General features: G+C 50.0%; 1 protein-coding gene across 1 annotated transcript in view; it reads left to right on the top strand.

Moving 5' to 3' along the window:
* Positions 1-1,385: 1,385 nt before the first annotated feature.
* Positions 1,386-19,097, top strand: part of PFKFB3 (6-phosphofructo-2-kinase/fructose-2,6-biphosphatase 3) — an 80,823-nt gene continuing 63,111 nt past the window's right edge. The window contains exon 1 of the mRNA XM_058532370.1: positions 1,386-1,466. Within this exon, the coding sequence (XP_058388353.1) occupies positions 1,451-1,466 (16 nt within the window). The 5' untranslated portion in view covers positions 1,386-1,450. The remainder of the gene's footprint in view (positions 1,467-19,097) is intronic.

Consider the following 19,097-nt stretch of genomic DNA (forward strand, 5'->3'; position numbering starts at 1 on the left):
AGTCCATAGAGTGCACGTCCACCAGGCGTCACAGTTACGGCAGGGGAAAGGGCAGAGGGAGCAGACGGCCACTCACAGCATTGAATCTGGGACTCCCCCAACGTCCCCCACTTCCAGCTCCTCTCACACAGAGGGACACCCACACTCACAAGGGCTGGGGCACAGGAGCCGAAGTCTGAGCGCTCAAGATCCCCATATCCAGCCAGGCCCGTGCAACAGTGTCTTTCCAGAAGGCTCCACCAAGGTGGTGTTCCGAAGCCAACTGACAATATCTGACCCAAATGATTACTTCCTTCTCCCTGGCGTCCTCTCCCTTTGAAAGGGGGAAGGAGTCTGGACTAATACCCATAAAAGATAGCAGGCTAAAAAACTGATTCTGATCAAGAAAAACAAAAACCCCTACTGGCTTGGGCTTTCCAGATCACCTGGATGGTTTTTTTCACCACTTAGAACTGGGCCAATTGCTATTTGCATGGGTGCTTTAAATACTAGATCAGGAGACTGTTCTAACACCATTTCCTCCAATTGCCGTATAAAATAGCACTTTCACAGGCATGAACTCTCACCTGACCAGAAAGATGGCCTGCCTTGGAGACCTTTGAGCCCACCGAATAACAAAGCATTTTCTCAGACGCTGGCCTCTACAGACGCAGAGCAAGTAGTAACCGGGTGAGGCACGATCTCCTCCCCATTTCTCAGGTTACAGGACCTTAAGTCTCGCTATTATTACCATAATTTTTTGACATATTTATTGAGCTGTGTGTGAGGTGCTGTTCTAGGTTGTGGGGAAGCAGCAGCGAACAAAAGACCAAAATAGAAAGCCTGTCAGAGGCGATAAGTGCTGTGCAGGAAAAAAAAGCGGGGCAGGAGCGGAGGGAGTAGGGAGGGTTTGAATGAGGGTGGCCGGGAAGGCTATCAGAGACGTAATTTCGGGGGTCACTCCCTCCAGCCCTCATTTAATCTCAGTTCAAGCCAACCGGCCATTTGCGCAGTCCCCTGTGCCTGTCCCGTGTGCCTGGAGGACACAAAGATAAAAATGGGATGAAGTCCTCCAAATGCTTCCAGGGATGGTGTCCCCGGACCGCCCGAAGGAGCTGATGAGTGAGGTGATTTTGTTCCTCATCAGAAGGGGCTTCTTTCGGTCCAGGCGCCACCGGAGAGACGGGCTCCGGCCCGCAGACCCCCAGGCGCGGGCGGGGAGCGTGGCCGCGCCCGGCCGGGAGCGCAGGGGTTAAGCGTTTCCGCGCGGCCCGCCCAGCCGCCTGCGCTTCCCGCCCCGCCGCGGTTCCTCCCTCCGCCCGTGACGCGCCCCGCCTTTGCCCAAATATGTCCCTCTCCCCCTCCCTCGCCCGGCCCGGCGCCCGCAGGCGCCCCCGAGCCGCGGGGCTGGCACTCGGACGTCGCCCGGCCGCGGTGTCCCGGGCCCGCCCGCCGGGAGCGCTCCTCCGCGATGTCCTTCAGGAAAGGTAGGCGGGCCCGCCGGGGCCAGCGCGCCGCGGGCCGGGGGACCTGCGCGCCAGGTGCGGAGCCCGCGCGCCTGGGGATGCGGCCGCGCGGCTGGCCGGCGGCGGGGGGGGCGGCCGGCGCCGCGTGGTCCTCTCTGGCCCCGCACCGCCCCTCTCTGGCCCTGAACTACCCCCTCCGCCCGGCCTCCATCGCCCCCCCTGAGTCCCCACCGCTCCCCTGGGCCCCGCACTCACTGACCCCCTCCGCCCCCAGCTCTGCGTTGTCCCCTCCTGCCCCGCATGGTCTCTCGGGCCCCGCATCGCCCCTCCGGGCCAGCACTGCCCCCGCGGCCCCCATCGCCCCTCTGCCCCACCATCGCGCCCTCCGACCTCGCACTGCCCCCTGCCGCCCCTGCGCCCGCGCCGCCCTCCGGCCACTCGGCGGCCGACGCCACGTGCCGAGCCGGTGCGCAGCGCGGGCTGCGGGGGGCGGCGCGCAGAGCCGCACTTTGAACGGATCTCCCGATCGCGCTGCCTTCCAGTTCCCAGATGCGGGTGGAACAGGGTTCTCCCGGCGCACTGGCGACTTGGGGATTCTCCGGTGGGGAGCTTTGTTGGATCCCGGCTGCACACCCCGATTGCAGTCTGAGTCTAGGAGGGGGACGGGGCGGGTGGAAGGCGGATCTGAGTGCCAGTCCTGTCTACGGCCTTTTCTGCCTTCTGACCCTTGGGAAGTCATTTCCCCTCCTGGAGCCGCCGTGTCTTCATTGAGCGCCTGGATAGGGACGGCTGTGTGGGGGACTGGTGAGCCAGGGCGCCGAAAAGGGGACACACACGCGAGGAAAGACGGCCGGCCTAGGCAGGTGCCCTCTGGCAAGACCTTCCTCCGTGAGCCTGGCCCCCTGCAGGCCCTTCCCTAGGCGAGGACGCCTGGCATTTAGGCTCGATTCCTGGGGCTTTCTCTGTATGGAGTGGTGGGTGCGCACGGCCTGCCAGTCCCAGATGCTTCTGTGGCCCCCTGCCGGGAAAGGGGGTAGCCACTTCTGTTTGGCCCCATTTTACACGCAGGGCGATGGAGGCCCTGCAGCTCCCAAGGTAAAGCTGGGCTGGGACCCTAGGGCACCCTCAGGTGGGAGCCTAGGATATAGTCGGAGACGCACTTTTATTTTCCAGTCAGGGCTGTCTGACTTCTCCCCTTCTTCTCTTTGTGTTGGGGGAGGCTTGGGCTCTGGTGACCCATTGTCACTCTAGACCCAAGGCTTCCCCACTCCTACCTGGGTACAATGAACCAGAGGAGAACTAACTGAGAGGAAGCCTTGACTGCAGGGGACCTGGAACCTGGGACCATGCTGAGAGGGACCTGGGACCATGCTGTGAGAGACCTGGGACCGTGCTGTGAGGGACCTGGGACCGTGCTGTGAGGGACCTGGGACCGTGCTGAGAGGGACCTGGGACCGTGCTGTGAGGGACCTGGGACCGTGCTGAGAGGGACCTGGGACCGTGCTGAGAGGGACCTGGGACCATACTGAGAGGGACCTGGGACCATGCTCTGAGGGACCTGGGACCATGCTCTGAGGGACCTGGGACCATGCTGAGAGGGACCTGGGACCATGCTGTGAGGGACCTGGGACCATGCTGAAAGGGACCTGGGACCATGCTCTGAGGGACCTGGGACTATGCTGTGAGCTTTCTCTCCTCCCTCCACCCACCTCTCTGGCCCAGTCTCCCCTTCTCTTGTAATTCATATTGACTGTCAGGTTAATGCTGCAGGGCCAGTAATGTCCTGTTGGTCTTTGTCCCTTGAACAGAGTTTGCTAAGATGCCAGTATGAGCTCCTGGTTGTGAAGGGAAGTGGTTGGCACTCCCTGTCCTGTTGGGGATGGTGAGAGGAAGCTGACAGCTAAGAACAGGGCTATGAGTTCTGTCCGGTCCTCAGTCCTGTTTAGTCCCAGGTCCCCATCCTCAGTGTCTGCATTATTGCATATATAATATGGCCACCTTGTCACTGGAGGTTCTCTTCGAGCCCCACCCACGTTGTTGAACTGCAGTGAACAGTCATTGATCTGCCAGGTTTATCACTTCCACTGCCCACTTGTGTCCTTGTGGTCTCTGGTGGCAAACTCCTACAAGGCAAAGACATCTGTTTACTTGTCACAGCACTCAGGCGAGGGAGCCTTATGCAGCAAGGATTAAATAACTGGGCTGCTGAATGATTTTTTTATGTGTGAAAATTTCACTTTGTGGTAGCATAGTTTAGGGCATTATTAGATCACACAGGACAAAACATTTGCACACTGCCAACCATGTTAAGCTTTTTTTTTTTAATCTGAAGAGAACATTGCTGCATGGAAAGGAAATACTGTCCCTCCATTCTGTGACTACTCATTCCTGAAGGTCCCAGGGTGTGAGAAACAGTCATTATTAGGTTTTCCGGAGGCTTCGGTGTCAGCCAGGGCAGGGACTCTGGAGAGCCTCGAGTCTAAGGCAGAACTTCCCACTTTATTGAGTTGTGATCTCCTATTTAGAAGTAAACACAGCAAGTGGAAATTCCAGGGAGATGGGCTGTGGTTGATAGCGTGATGAGACCTCACGTGGAGTTGCGTGGAGGTGAGGGGAGCCGGTCACCCCAGGCTGGAACTGTCGGATGGTGGAGATTTCGGTGTATATACGCTTTTATATTTTTTTGAATTTTGAACCATCTGAATGTATTAACTATTCAAAAAAGTAATTAAAAAAGTAGGAAGTGAAAAGATATTGCTGCTCTCTCGCCAAAACAAAGAGAAGCCAGATGGAGGACCTCCTTCTAGCTAACCTTCTGGAAAGTTGGTTGACTGCTAATTCCCTTCCTGTGCTGGGTTTCTGTGTCTCAACAAGTAAGACTTTGGGAGCCTGGCAGGAAGGGGCCTGGCAGGAAGTGCATGGCTCGCTCGCTGGTATTGGGCAAGCTGAGACTAGTTTAATGAAGGGACTGTTACAAAGGTATGGGTCGGGTATAGGAAAACCACAAGGGATGGTGCAGAACCCTGGGCATTATCACCCCAGGCCTGAAAGGTGGAGGGGCTGAGCGGTCAGTGGAGCCTGCGGCCTCATGGGAGCTGATCCCCCCTGGAGGAGGCAGGCAGCTTATAGCCCCTCAGAGAGCAAACTGGGAGCATCAACAATAGCTCTCCGTCTGACCTCATGGCATTGGCTGCCAGAAGGCCAGGAGCCGCTGATATGCATGCAGGTTAGCCTGCTGGGCTGCAGAGCTGGGTGGATTTGCCTTTTGTGGAGAGTGGATCTGGTGAGACAGACGATGACTGGTCCAGGGTCTTAGGTACTGGTCCTGTGCCTCGAATTTGAGAGGAATGGAATTGATGTCCATTGAATTTGATTAGGGCAGGTTTAGTGATTGCAGCCACGTCATTCATTCACTCATTCATTCATTCATTCTGTAGATTGAGTGCCTGCTCTGTGCCAGGCACGCATGAGGTGCTAGGTGAATAAGACAGGCTTGGCAATTCCCTCCGTGTAGTTAGACCCTGCTGCCTCTCCAGCAAGGTCCACAGTGCTGTGACAATGTCAGGCAGAAACCATGTCGCATAAATGGAGTGAATGGTGGTGGCTGAGATTGGCCCCGGCAGGCGGGGATGAAATGCGAGCCCTGCATTCATGCTCTTGTCTCTTCTTGGCCGGTTCCAGGGTGATGGTGCCGTGGTGGGGAACAGAGTGGGATCCTCGGCCGAGCTGCTGTAGAAGAAGGTCTGTAGAAGGAGGTTTTGAGATTGGTTTGATAGGGAGAAGGAAACGTCCTGACATGAAACATGAAGGAAATTCATGAGAACAAAAGGGGGCAGGAAAAACTTAGGATAAGACCCCAGGAAGAAGGTCATGACTGAGTGATTAAAGCTGGAGACCACCTAGGAGGGAGGCTGAGCTCTTCCTCTGGAGAGCTTTACAAATAGGAGAGATGGCGATTTTTCAAGTGACTTAGGTGTGGCTCTGCCTGGAGACTAAATTCTCGAGGTTCCTTTCGGATCGAGAAGCCTATAAAAATGTCATCACACACTGCTGCCTCAAGTATTCAAAAGGTACGGGGAAGAGGGGGTGGAGGTTCTAATAATAAATAACAATAAAAAACCAAACTAACACTTACTGAGCATCTTCCAAGTCCTAGGTGCGGTGCTAAGTGTTTACGTGGGTTTATCGTCATGACTCCCCTCTGAGGTGTGTGGTATTCTTATTTCCGTTGTAAAGATAAAGGAAGTGAGGCTTAGAGAGGAATCTGTCTAAGTTCCCTCAGCACATTGTGTGCCCAACAGAGCTGGGACCTAGACCTCTGTGTTCTGCCTTTCCAGCACGGACCACGATGATAGGATAGGTTATATATGATATGACACATGATAAATATGATGTATGATATGATGTGATGTGATGTATTATCTGATATGATGTACATTATGATGTGATATATGTTATGATGTGATATATGATGTGATATATGATGCATGATATGATGTGATATGATATGATGTGTTTTATGATATGATGTATGATATGATATGTGTGATATATGATGTGTGGTGTATGATATGTGATATGATATGGTATGATGTGATATATGATATGATGTATGATATGAGGTATATCTGGCAGAAACCATATGGTATGATATCTGCCATCACGAACCAGCAACTTCTTTCACATCAGAACCAAGTAGACTTAGATGCCTGACTCGTCCGGAAGCAGAAGGACCTACATGTGAAAACAGCCGGTGTCCTTCTGCCTTTTTCGGGTGGCCCTGAGGGCACTGCTTTCAGGTGCTGATCTCGTAACCCTGGTCGGGTGTCGTGGAGTTGATAGGCCTGCCAGATGTTGGGCCACAGCTGCACAGTGAGCTGGTCAGTCCCCTGCTGGGCACAGAGGTTCCAGGGATGCTGAGAGAACAAAGGGAAAAACAAGTCACGCCATCACAAGGGGAGCAGCACCTTTGGAATTCCTGTAGGTCAGCTGCCTGCAACGGGCACTCAGTCGCAGATAGGTCAGCATTTGTGGACCCCAAACCTGGGACCCCTCCTTTTCTCTCCCCAGTGGGAGTGCACAGAGCAGATCCTGAGAAGACTCTCTCCAGGAGGAGCTGGCCTGGTCCTCGGTTCTTTCATTCCTTTCCTGAGCTCCTCTGCTGTGCTGGGCCCCACCCTCTGCTCTGGGGCTCTCTCTCCTCTCTTGGCGTCTAGCAGCTTGATGGATGAGAACAGGGATCCCTGGCCATTTCAGAGCTCTGCTCTCAATGTAACTGCAGCATGTTTCCCAAGGAAGGGGACCGAGGGACGTTGGCTCTGGGAAGCACCTGCCAACCTGGCTGAGCCAGCTCAGCGTCCCATCAGGAGCCTTCTGTCTGCAGGTGTCCCCTCTGTGGTTCATTGTGCGAATTCTCTGCTGACAGTGTCTTTGCAGGCTTTTTTTTCACCAAGCTGCACCTTTTCGACATATCCCGTGGCTCCTGAAGGCGCATTCTCTGCTGTGGTGAGGTGTGTTCCTCAGTGTCCAGGAGTGACGAGCCCAGCGTCACCCCGGGCTCTTGCACCTGCTGCTTCCCTCCTGCATGCTCTCCTCTCCTTGGACCCCGCCACACCTTCCCAAGGGCCTGCCATCCTTCACGCTACCACATACACGTACACACGCACACACAGTCATGCACGTGTGTGCTTCTGGTCATTCCTTAGGGCCCTGCTTAAGTTCAAGTCCTCTCTGCCCCCTTTCCCATCGACTCTATGCAGATGGGCTCTTGCAGGTACGTCCTGTCCCAGAACCAGAGCATCCAACTTGCTTGTCCTTGGATGCTTCCTGGATGTTCGTTTGTCAGCTCTCTGGGGGAGCGTCCATATCTCATGCTTCTGTAGGGCCAGGGGGTAGCAAGTGCTTTGTAAATTCTTGTTATTGGTTAATTTGTCAAAAACTCCAGTTTCTTCTGGAATGGGTATCTGCAGAGCCCAATAAAGACTATCAGAAACGTGAATCACTGAAAGATTATGGTCAATGTGATTTAAAGTAAAGACAAGACCAACATAAATGTAAGCAAGGCAGACACATTGCTGATTTTTACTATAGTCACCATTTTGGTACTTTTGGGGAAATATCAAGTTCTAAACAACAATAACAACAGCAACTGGTGCTGCGAGCGTGAGCATAGTCTGTATGTTGGTTGGTTCGGACCTGGGTCTGATGCAGGTAGCTTTCCACCTGCAGAGAGCTAAAAATACCAGGTGCTCATAAGCGCTCAGGGATTGTAGCTCTTCAAAGTGTTCAAGCATCCATCACATTCTTGATCCCCTGCGGCGAACTGTGAGTCTCCTTTAACTTCACAGGCCTGGGACTTTCCCGAGGGCAGGGCTGCATCTTCATCTCTGTCCCGGCACCCGGCACCCGGCACACACCTGGTGGCCTTTCTGTTTCCTCCATGTCTGCAGCAGACCCCCGGGAGGTGTGGGAAGCAGTCCCTTGGGGGGTAAGGAAGGCCAGTCTTCCTGCCCTTCCCGATGTTGTTTTCAGATGAAAGCTGGATAAAAGGGAACACGGGAAAGAAGTCACAGCGTCACAGGAGAAACACGGGAAGGGCAGCAGGAGGGGCACAGGCAGTGGGGGAGGGGAGAAGGAAGGGGGGAGGGGAGGTGTGCCCCACCCTCCCCCTTGCCCGCTGTTCTGAACTGTGGGCAGATGTAAGTTAAGAGCCCCGGGTCCTTTATAACATCTGCCGGTCCCGACGCGATGGCTCCCAGGTGACTCTATAGTGAGACCACTCCTGCAGGAATGTGGCCATGTTTATGGCTCAGTTTCTAAGCATTTGTAATCATTTGTCGGGACACTTCTGAGAGCGGCTCTGGCGGGTACCCCCGGGCGGTGGATGTGGTGACCTGGGAAGCTGGATGAGGCATCTGAGGAGTGTCGTTGAGGATTGAATGTGTACGAGCTGCCATGGCAGCGGGGAGAAACACTGGCCTGGGAGCCCGGAGACCAGGTAGTGACAGGTCCACCTGTGTCTGTAACTGGCTGGGGGATGTCAAGGAAGCCACTGAAGAGTGCTTGGCCTCAGTTTACCCCTCTGTAAAAGAAGGGGGTGAACTGAGATTCCCTCCCTCCCTTCCTGATCGCTTGTCACACATGCACCTCGTCTCCACTCCCCCAAGTCTCTTGGCTAAGCTGGTGGCAGGAGGCAGAAGGGAGTCCTCTGTGCCTTTGTCCTCCAAAGACTTTGTCCTGGGCCCCCTGGCCTGTCTTTCCCAGCGTCTCCAGGTGAGAGGCTAAGTTTTCAGACGAGTGACAAATGAAGTCACGGCCCTGCCTTCTCTGGTCTCTGTGCTCCTTCGGTTTCGACTTCAGGACCGAAATTGGTGCCAAAAGGAAGTCGGTGTCGGAGTCCAGCTTCCGTGGGTGCACATTATCTCTTTCTGCCCTATTAAGCCGGTCTGGAACTCTCTGTCTCTGATGTCAGACCGTCATAGTCACGCATCTGCGGATCCTTCAGGGAGCCCCAGGGCCAAGAACGCTTTGCTCCTCTTCCCCGAGTCTACAGTAATCATTAGTAGCAGGTCCTCCGTGTGGAGCTTCAGGAAAGAGTGACTGTGACATGCACTTTCACAGAGGGTCAGGGGAAGAGATTTAATTAACTTATTTCACAAATCGGAAGCCCTAGAGTTTTCCATAGATGTTCAATTGTAAGCAACTTGAGAAATGCAGAAAAATATAAAGAAGAACACAAAAAGTGCTCATCATTTCTTGACCTGCAGAGGAGTAGTTCCACCATTTCCTCCTGGTGATTAGGACAGTGGGGGACCCAGAGAGGGGCGGCCCCCCTTCCCATTGGCCCCAGATGGCGCGTGTGGCTCCTGGTTGCATCTTGTGTCCCGGGACTGAGCCGGGGGGCCTGGCCCCAGGGATGTCCGGAGCCCTGGTCAGCGGCCAGCGGGGGAGGTCTGAGGCACGGACAGGTTTGTGGCTGTCCCGCCCCGTCGACGAGCATCCTCTCCAGATGTTGCTCCGGAAGGCGCCTGACATGACAGTTCAGCAAGCACACTTCCCTGGCCTGGGTGTTAACAGCTTGTCAGCAACAGAGCCTCCCGCGTCCCACTGACCTCGGCAGCTTCTCCAGAGGGGCAGCCCCCTGCCCTGGCTTTCCTCCCTTGATGAGAGATGCTGAGCTGCGCCGATGGTTTTGAGGAAACAACTGTGTTCTTTCTTAGGGCCGCGTTGCTTTGGCATTTTGACCGTCTGCTTGACATACTGAACCCCAGCGGTGGGTTCAGGAAGCCCTCCCCTGAGGCTGCTGAGGACATCCAGGACGTGGGGACACAGGCCAGCCCAGGCACAGGAAGAGCAAGGTTTCATCAGTCAGGGGTGGCAGACAGCCCAGAGAGGTGCCCCCGGGAAGTGTGGGCTTTGAAGCGGGAGGAGAGAAAGAGGGAGATCCTGGCCACGAGGAAGATGCATTTTGACGCACTCTAGGGGAAGCCTGGCCCTCAGCACCGTGGCCACGTGACTGCTGGGGGGGCCAGATGCTTGCCGGGAGCAATGGGTACTAGAAGCATCGTTTCTCTGAGAACAAAACCAGATCCCCGTGGCTCTGATTCCTGGCACACATTCGCACTAACTGGGGAGCTTTTAAAAAAGTCTGATGCGCCAGAGATTCTGATTTAATAGTTCTGGGTTGATGCCTGGACAGAAATTTTCATGAAACAGTACTTATCCTTAGAGTATACTGTACACTCTGATATCTTCTAGTCTATTCCATTTCATTAAAAAAGATTCTGGGGGGGCCGGCCCGGTGGCGCAAGCGGTTAAGTGCGCGCGCTCCGCTGCGGCGGCCCGGGGTTCGCTGGTTCGGATCCCGGGCGCGCACCGACGCACTGCTTGGTAAGCCATGCTGTGGCGGCGTCCCATATAAAGTGGAGGAAGATAGGCACCGATGTTAGCCCAGGGCCGTCTTCCTCAGCAAAAAAAAAAGGAGGAGGATTGGCGGATGTTAGCTCAGGGCTGATCTCCTCACAAAAAAAAAAAAAAAAAAAAGATTCTGGGGGCCAGCCCGGTGGCGTAGTGGTTGAGTTTGTGTGCTCCGCTTCGGCGGCCCTGGGTTCGCTGGTTCGGATTCTGGGTGCGGACCTACTCACCGCTCATCAAGCCATGCTGAGGCAGGGTCCCATACAGAAGAGTTACAACTCTACAACTGTGATACTCAACTATGTACTGGGGCTTTGGGGAGAAAAAAGAAAAAAGGGGAAGATTGGCAACAGACGTTAGTGCGGGGTCAATCTTCCTCAAAAAAAAAAAAAAAGATTCTGATCTGGTTTCAGTAAATTGATTTCAAGATCACTAATGAGGAATAACCACAATCTTGAGAATGCTGTTCCAGTGTGACAGCACGTCCTGCAGAGGCTGGGAAGCCCGAAACTGCATTTCCCAGACTCCCTTGCAGCGAGGGTTCTGCGTGGGGTTTAGGGTCTCCAGCAAGATCTGGGTGGTCCTGCTTTGGGGCTTCTGCTAGCAGGCACTGCTGTGGAGGGTCTGAGCTCTCCTTGGGGGCTTTCTGAGCCAGGCAGCCGTGGGAGGAAGCAGTGAGTCTGGATAAAAGGATGGAGGCCCCTCAAGAACCAGCCATCTGTCTGCAAGGGCCACATTTCTCTGGGGACATTCACAAAACAAACATTTTGGGAACACTGAGAAAGGGAGGCTTATAGACTTGGTGGCTGAGGAAATTAAGTAGAAATGGTAAAAAAAAAACACAACTGGAAGCCAGCGGACCGCCTCTGCCCACTGGTCCCTGCCTGGCCTGTGCTGTTACTTTAGTTGCTTCCATTGGCTCTTCAGTCATGTGGCCAATGTCTGTTCAAGGCCTGGTACACCTGGGGTGCGTGAAGTGCTGAGAGTGCAGCAGCGAACAAAACAGACAAAACGCCTGCCCTCGGGGGCTTACATTCCGATGGGCACAGACAATGAACCGAGGAGTGAGTAAATACAGAGCATGCACAATGGGTGTAAGAAATGGGTGGAGAAAAATAAGGTGGGGAAAGAGGAGGGAGAGTGAGGGTGGGGGAGGGGGTTGCTGCTTTAAATAGGATGGTCGCTGAGAGGTGACATTTGGGTGGAGACTGAGGGGAGCGAGGAGTGGACCCTGCGACATCTTAGGAGAGCAGTCATGGGGGGGGAGTAGGTGCAAAGGCCCTGTGGCCTCAGCGGGCTGAGTGTTGGAGGAACATCTGGAGGCCAGAGAGGCTGGAGCAGAGTGAGTATGGGAAAGGTTGCTGGGCGGATCATGTAGATCAAGGCTGAGTAAGGCCTTGGCCTCTTGCTCTGAGTGGGATGGGAAGCCTGGGAGGGTTGTAGTGGAGGCATGGCATGAATTAACTTTATATTATAAACCACATATACAGTTCGTGGCTGCCCTCCTGAGAGCAGATTGTAGGGTGATGAGGACGAATCAGGGAGAGCAGGTAGGAATCTGTTGGTGAGCGGTGATGTGGGCGTGGGTCAGGGTGTCGGAGGGGCAGGGGGTTGTAAGTGGCTGAATTCTGACTGTATTTAGGAGAGAGAGAGGTAGGATTTGTCGAAGGATTGGATGTGGGTGAGAGCAAGAGGAATCTCGGGTGAGTCCCACAGCTGCCTTCTGGCGGGTAGGTGGAGATGCGGAGAGCATGGGTGGTGTTTTGAACAGCCGCGCCACCAGCAGAGGCGGAGGTTACTGTGAGGTCACTGGAGCTCTGGAACTGTGTGGGGCAGCAGACCTCCCCGAGTGGCGGTTCAGTTTCTGTACATGGTTCAAAAGGATTGGGACTCGGCAAGCAGCCTTCCAGAAGGATCCATCATGCTCTGGGCCAGTTGCCAGACAGACGCTTCTTTTAAGGAGAAACCGGCTTTCAAAATCAGAGCCCGGGTATTTTCCAAGCTGGTAGGGAAGCATTTGGTGGGTTTTCCATGTTGCCAAGGTTTCCATGTTGGTGGTACCCAATTATCAGTGAAATTTCTGTCTGTTGCTCAGTTTCGTTAAACTGAGACAGGCTCAGTTGTTTCGGGGGGAGAGGGGAGGACGCCACTCTAGGAAGGCTTCCTGAGCAAACTCAGCCCAGCCACCAGCTGGCTAAGTTAGCCTCCAGAGAGGGTGAGTAACTCCATCTCTTTCGCCAAGGATTTCCCTGTTTCGGCAACCTCCTTAGTCCCAGGCAAACCAGGACGGTTGGGCTCCCTCTTCCAGCCAACCCCAGTGCCATAGGCTCGATGACAGCTAGATAGCCTCATTTTAGAGAAATAGATTTTAAAACCTCATTTATGTTTGAACAACAAAAAGGAAGAATCCAAGTTAATTTTATGTCCCTCGGCTACACAGTTGAAACTATGGAAGATATGTTTCAAAACAGTTCTGCCAACAGGTGTGTGAGAAAACCAAAATCAGAATTTTATCATCAATTTGCTGTCTCATAATAACAGTAAAGGGATCTGAATCTGCAAATTGCCTGGTTTCTGCGTGAAAAATCTAAACCATGAATGTCATCCCTTTATTAAAAAAATGAGTCAGTTAGCATCCACTTTACAATGACTCATGTTTGCTGTTGTTACATCATTTCCCAGATATAAATGGAGAACAAAAAATGGAATCCACTTCAAGCTGAAATCATGTTTTATGCAAATCCTGGGTTACAAAAAAGCTTTTTATTTAAAGTCATACGAATGAGGCAAAAGGTCATGTTGTCACTACTGCTTTATAGGAAATTGATTTCTTAACCTTATAAAACTTTAAAAAACTCATTTTGGAATGCATACCAATAAGTAATACGGGGCAGCACAGTGAAATCATAATTCACGCTATAGAAGAACCCACTGTACTGAGCAAGGAGATAGTCCTTTTTTCTCTGTGGCTGTGCTCCTTTCTCTGGCTTCTGTTAGAAATAACCGAATGACTGGTAAAACCTTATAAAAGTCAGGCAATGTGTAAACATAAGATAAGGAAATAGAGAAATTTAACTTCCTTGGTGACCAGGAAAATGCAGATGGAGGCCACAATGGGAGACACAGTTTTACCCCTATGTGGTTGGCAGAAATGAAGTCTGACAGTATTAAGTGTTGGAGAGAATGTGGATCAGAAGGGTCTCTGATACATCATGGTGGGCGTGGAAAATGGTACAGATGCCTTGGAAACGGTTTGGAATTATCTTGTGAAGTTGAAATTCACACACCCTGTAACCGGGTGTGTCACTGCTAGGTGTGTCGCTGAGAGAAACTTCTGCTCAGGTGCCGTTCCCAGCAGCATTCTCATAGCAAGACCCTGAAACTACCAAATACACACGGACAGGAGAAGAGTGAATGAATTCTTGGTGGAGTCACATAACGGGGTCTTGTATAGCAGTCTGAATGAACGAGACTCTGGTAGACAGCTCTATTCAATATTGTCAATGACTGTTAAAAAAAATCCCCAAACTGAGGCTGGCCCAGTGGCGTAGTGGTTAGGTTCCCGTGCTCGGCTTTGGCAGCCTGTGGTTTGTGGGCCTGGATCCCGGGTGCGGACCTACACACCGCTCGTCAAGCCCTGCTGTGGAGGCGTCCCACATACAAAAAATAGAGGAAGATGGGCATGGATGTTAGCTCAGGGACAATCTTCCTCAAACCAAAAGAGGAGGATTGGCAACAGATGTTGGCTCAGGGCCACTCTTCCTCACCAAAGAAAACCACAAAAAACAAAACATTAGATACAGTAAAAACACCTCAAACTAAATAATATGTTGTTAAGGAATACATATGTAATAAAACAATATTTCTTTTATGAGATTCAGGATAGTGGTTACTTCTCTTTGGAGGGAGGCAGGAGCAGAGGATGGGGAGCATACAGGTAGATGTAACAAAGTCAGAAACTCAGATCTCAACTGACTGATGGATTCCTGGTTGTCCATTATATCATTTGAACAAACAAATATAGGAGAGGGCCGTTCAAGCATCAGTGATGAGCGCATGAGATGAACCAATGATTACGATTAATCCAATTCTCTACACCCGAGGCCCCAAATCAAGAAAGAATGAAGAAGCATTTTCCCTCCTACTTGTTAAAGAGATCAGCAGTTCCAAAGATGGAAGCGTTCATGGTTTATAAAATAGTTTTAAGGCAGTTTGATTGCCGTTTGTGACTACAGTGATGACGATTTTCTGAATGAAGCAGACACTCAGCAACAAGAGTACCGTAAACCTAAGACTGAACGTTGCACTTCATTGAAATAGAACGTAAAATTGTGTTTAAATTTTAAATTCTTGTTTCTATTGTTACCACTTATATTTAAGTTTTAACAGAGAAATGAAATCATTTGGAGAGTTCATTTCAAGCAGTGGATACTTTGAAGTATTAGGTCCTTAAAGGTGGGGACCCAGATTAGAGAGGGGAGAGGGGACTGTAGATGCAGTCTGTGATCCTAGGCGGGAAGCTGGGCATGTTCTTGACAGCCGGCAAAATCCATTTGGAGTCTATATCCCATTCTGTGTTGATTTCCTGCTTTTGATCATTATACTATGGTCATGCACATAGGAGAGCATCTTTGCTTTTAGGTAATACACTTGAAATTTTAAGGAGAAATGGGGCAAATTTTATCTTCATGGTTCAGACAAAAATATGTATGAATATTTAAAAATTTTTTAAGAATACTGTATATGTACTATTTTGTATATATACAATATATATGTGTAATATATATATTACATTTTATATATATTTAAAATGTAATAACATATATAGAGAAAATAATAAAGCAAGTGTGGCAAAAAGTTAACAATTGGTGACTCTGGGAATTCTTTGTGCTACTTTGAAATTTATCTGTAAGTTTGATAAATTGTGTCAAGATGAGAAAACAGAACTGAGAGGTGCGTGGTCCCCTCTCCAGCCTGATTGCTTCACCCCGTCCCCTGGTTCCTTTTGCCCCATCCTCTGTCCTCCAGTGCCCCAGGCTCATGGTTGGGGCCTTTGTGAGTACTGTTCACCTGCCTGGAATATTCCTCCCTCAAAGCTTCGCATGGCTGCTTCCTGCAAAGCATTAGCTGCATTCTCAGCTGCTCAGAGAGGCCTTCTCCGACCATCCATGTAAGAGCCCCCACACCGCCCCATCACTCTCTTCTTGGCTCGCCTCACCCCACCATTTCTGAGGGTGCAGGCAAGGGCACTTTTTATACAAAGGATTCATCGACTGTATGACCCAGCACTTCTATTCCTAGGAATACACCCAAGAGAAATGAAACAGGTCCACACAAAAAGATATATGTGAATTTCCGTAGCAGCCTTACTCACAACACCTGCAAAGTCGAAACAACCCAATGTCCATCAACTGATGGATCAATAAAATGTGGTGTATCCGTACAATGAAATATCACTCAGCAATAAAAAGGAATGAAATATGCTACGACACAGATGAGCCTTGGAAGACATGCTGAGTGAAAAAGCTATTCACAAAAGATTGCATGATTTCACTTATATTTAATGTCCAGAAAGGGCAAATCTATGGAGACAGGAAGCAGCTTCATGGTTGTCTAGAGGTTGAAGGAGGAGGGAAATGGAGGTGTGACAGCCAAAGCTTTCATTTGGGGTGATGGAAAGGTTCTAAAACTGTGATGTTTGCACAAGTCCGTTGATATACTAAACAACATTGAATTGCATAGTTTTAAATGAATTATAAGCTATTCCAAAAACAGAAAGAATTCATCATCCTCCATAGGGGCTCATTTCTCAGCCTTTGAAAAGCAAGGTTTTTGTCTCCACTTTCTGGAGAAAGATACAGATTTTAGAGACCTTGTCAAGGTGATGGATGACCAGGAGGAACGGCTCAGGCTGGGACCTGGGTTCCAGGCGCCATCTCGAATTCTCTCCTTCTGTTCTTGTCCTTCTTCCGTGGGGGCCAGCTTTGGGGCAGTGATGATGGTGGTCCTTGACCTGGGAGCTGCCCCAGAAGCAGCACGGAGACCTCAGAGTATGAGAGAGTATGCTGGGCAGGCAGGAGAGACCTGTGGTCTAGTCCTGTGATGTTTCTACTCGCCGTGTGCCTTCTGATTGGTCCCTTCACCTCTCTGGTCCTTCTCCCATCTATAAAATGAAAGTGTTAACTGGGTTATCTCTTCCCACAATTACATTCGATGACTCTAGTGATTCTCTTTCATCTCTCGTGCTATGATTGGCTTCTTAAATATACATTTGATTTTTAGCCCCCAGAGGGCTACCGTAATGATTCTTAAGTTTGATTTGTGATACATAGAGTGTTTTAGTTATCTCAGTGGGTATCATGAAGGTCTTTAAAAAATTAGTTTTAATTAATAGCTCTTCTTCCTCCCCTCTACAAAGCATGCGTCAAACTGAACCCTGGGAAGAGCATACGTAGATGCCAACTTGAACAAATCATCACAGGCCAGTCTCCTACTTCATATATAAAATGGCATGTCTCTACTCTAGTCTGGGGTCAGTGCACCTTACCTCTTTCTTGATTTCAAAAAATCAATTCAGAGCAACACCTAAGTCACTGTTTTTGTTATTGGCTTACATTTTACATTTTTTTAAGCTGAGGTATAACATAGATATAGTAAGCGTACAAATCTAATCAGTTTTTACATATGTATACATCCCTGTGACCACCACCTGCATCAAGCTAGAGAACGTTTCCAGAACCCCAGAAGGCTCCTGGTGCCCTTGCCATTCAGAAATCTTCCCAGCAGTAACCACTATTCTGACTTCTCTTCTTATAAATATTGTTTGTTCTTGAACCTCACATAGATGGAATTATACATCCTGTATCTTTTGAATGTGGCTTCTTTCACTAAACATTCTCACTGTGAGATTTTTCCGTGTTGTTGTGTGTAGAAGTATTTACTTCATGCTCATTGCTATGCAGTATTCCATGATGGGAATAGACTACAATTTGACCTTTCTGTTGTTGGTGGACATTTGGATTGTTTCTGGTTTGAAGTTATTAAGCCCAAAGCTGCCATGAACATTCTATTTGTTCTTGTCTTTGGGTGGGTAAAAACACTCATTTCTGTGGGTTGTAATGGAGATAGAGGTTTAGCTCCTAAACCCCCTTGCTGTAGATGAGTTTCTCCTTCATAAATTAGAGATTGTATTGTCCATCTGATCTAGAGGAAAGACGCCATCTTCCTTAGGAAAATTTGCCTTCTGAAGACGTTTTTCCTCACATCTTCCTTACTCTACCTTTGCTCCTGAAACATTAAGTTTTACGATTCTTTGCATTTCTTCCAATTTCATTGCACTTTCCTTGCACACACCCCTCACTTTCCTAGCTCTGCTGTTTCTCATCAGCTCTTTCCTTGGACCTGTGTGTGCCCCACTCTTCAAAGCCCAACTTAAAGCATGGAATGCCTTCAAGTCTGAAAGCTGGAGGTAATTGTGGTTCTTGTGCTATAATCTGTGCTCATTCCATCTCCCCACTGTCTAGCCCGGTGCCTGGTAGGGGGTTGATAACTGTATATTGAGTTAATTAATTAATGGGAACATAAATACTTCAGAGCACATAAGAGGCCTCAAAGAATGTCCTTCTCTGACTTGAGGTTATGTCTTTATTCTTTTTTTTTAATTGATGTCTTAATAGTTTATAACATTGTGAGATTCCAGTTGTACATTATTGTCAGTCACCATGTAAGTGTGCCCCTTCACCCCTTGTTCCCACCCCCAACCCCCTTCCGCCTGGTAACCATCAAAATGTTCTCTCTGTCCGTGTGTTGGTTTATCTTCCACCTACGAGTGAAATCATGCGGTGTTTGTCTTTCTTTCTCTGTCTTATTTCGCTTAACCCTCCAGGTCCATCCATGTTGTTGCAAATGGGACGATTTTGCCTTTTTTTGTGGCTGAGTAGTATTCCATTGTATATATATACCACATCTTTATCCAGTCATCAGTTGAGGGACACTTGGGTTGCTTCCACTTCTTGGCTATGGTGAATAATGCTGCAATGAGCATAAGGGTGCATAAACCTCTTGGGATTGTTGATTTCAGGTTCGTTGGATAGATACTCAGTAGTGGGATTATTTCTTTATTCTTGATTAAAATTTTAAAGTGCCTTGGAATCTTATACTAGTCCCTTACAATGATCATATGTAAGGTGTGGGAAGGGGAGCCTGATCTCTGGAGAAGCAACAAAAGCCTAGAAAGCTTGAACTTGTCCACAGTCATTGGACTCTGCAGCTGACCGGCTCTTGGAACTCCCAGCCCAGAGGCCTCCGTGTGTGGTTAAGCATACAAAACAGTTCTGATGACTTCTTTTGGGGTGTTTCCTTTTGCTTTATTCTCCATTGTACCTTTCCTTTCTTCCTTTCCCTTCTAACAAGTCAAACGCTTATTTTTCAGAAAGAGACCAGTTTTGATTACACGCTGCTTTTTCCAAGCTGCTCAGATTGGGTCCTAAGTTATTCCAAGTGGGAATACCCTCATCACGATCTCCCAGGGTGTCTGGGTGGACATGAAAAATGAGTCAGAACCTCTTAGAGGACTGCCCTGAACGACGCATGGTAACAAAGTTCAGCTGCTAATGGGTCTCTTCTGGAAGGTTTGAGAACCTCTGCAGATGTCTGTTGAATGAATGGATGAGACAGGCCTTGCTTGCTTCACGTAACAAAAGGAGACCTTACGTGCTTAAGTGACAGTAGAAATTTGTC

This window comes from Diceros bicornis, chromosome 36, assembly GCF_020826845.1.
Source record: "Diceros bicornis minor isolate mBicDic1 chromosome 36, mDicBic1.mat.cur, whole genome shotgun sequence".
Lineage (NCBI taxonomy): Eukaryota > Metazoa > Chordata > Mammalia > Perissodactyla > Rhinocerotidae > Diceros > Diceros bicornis.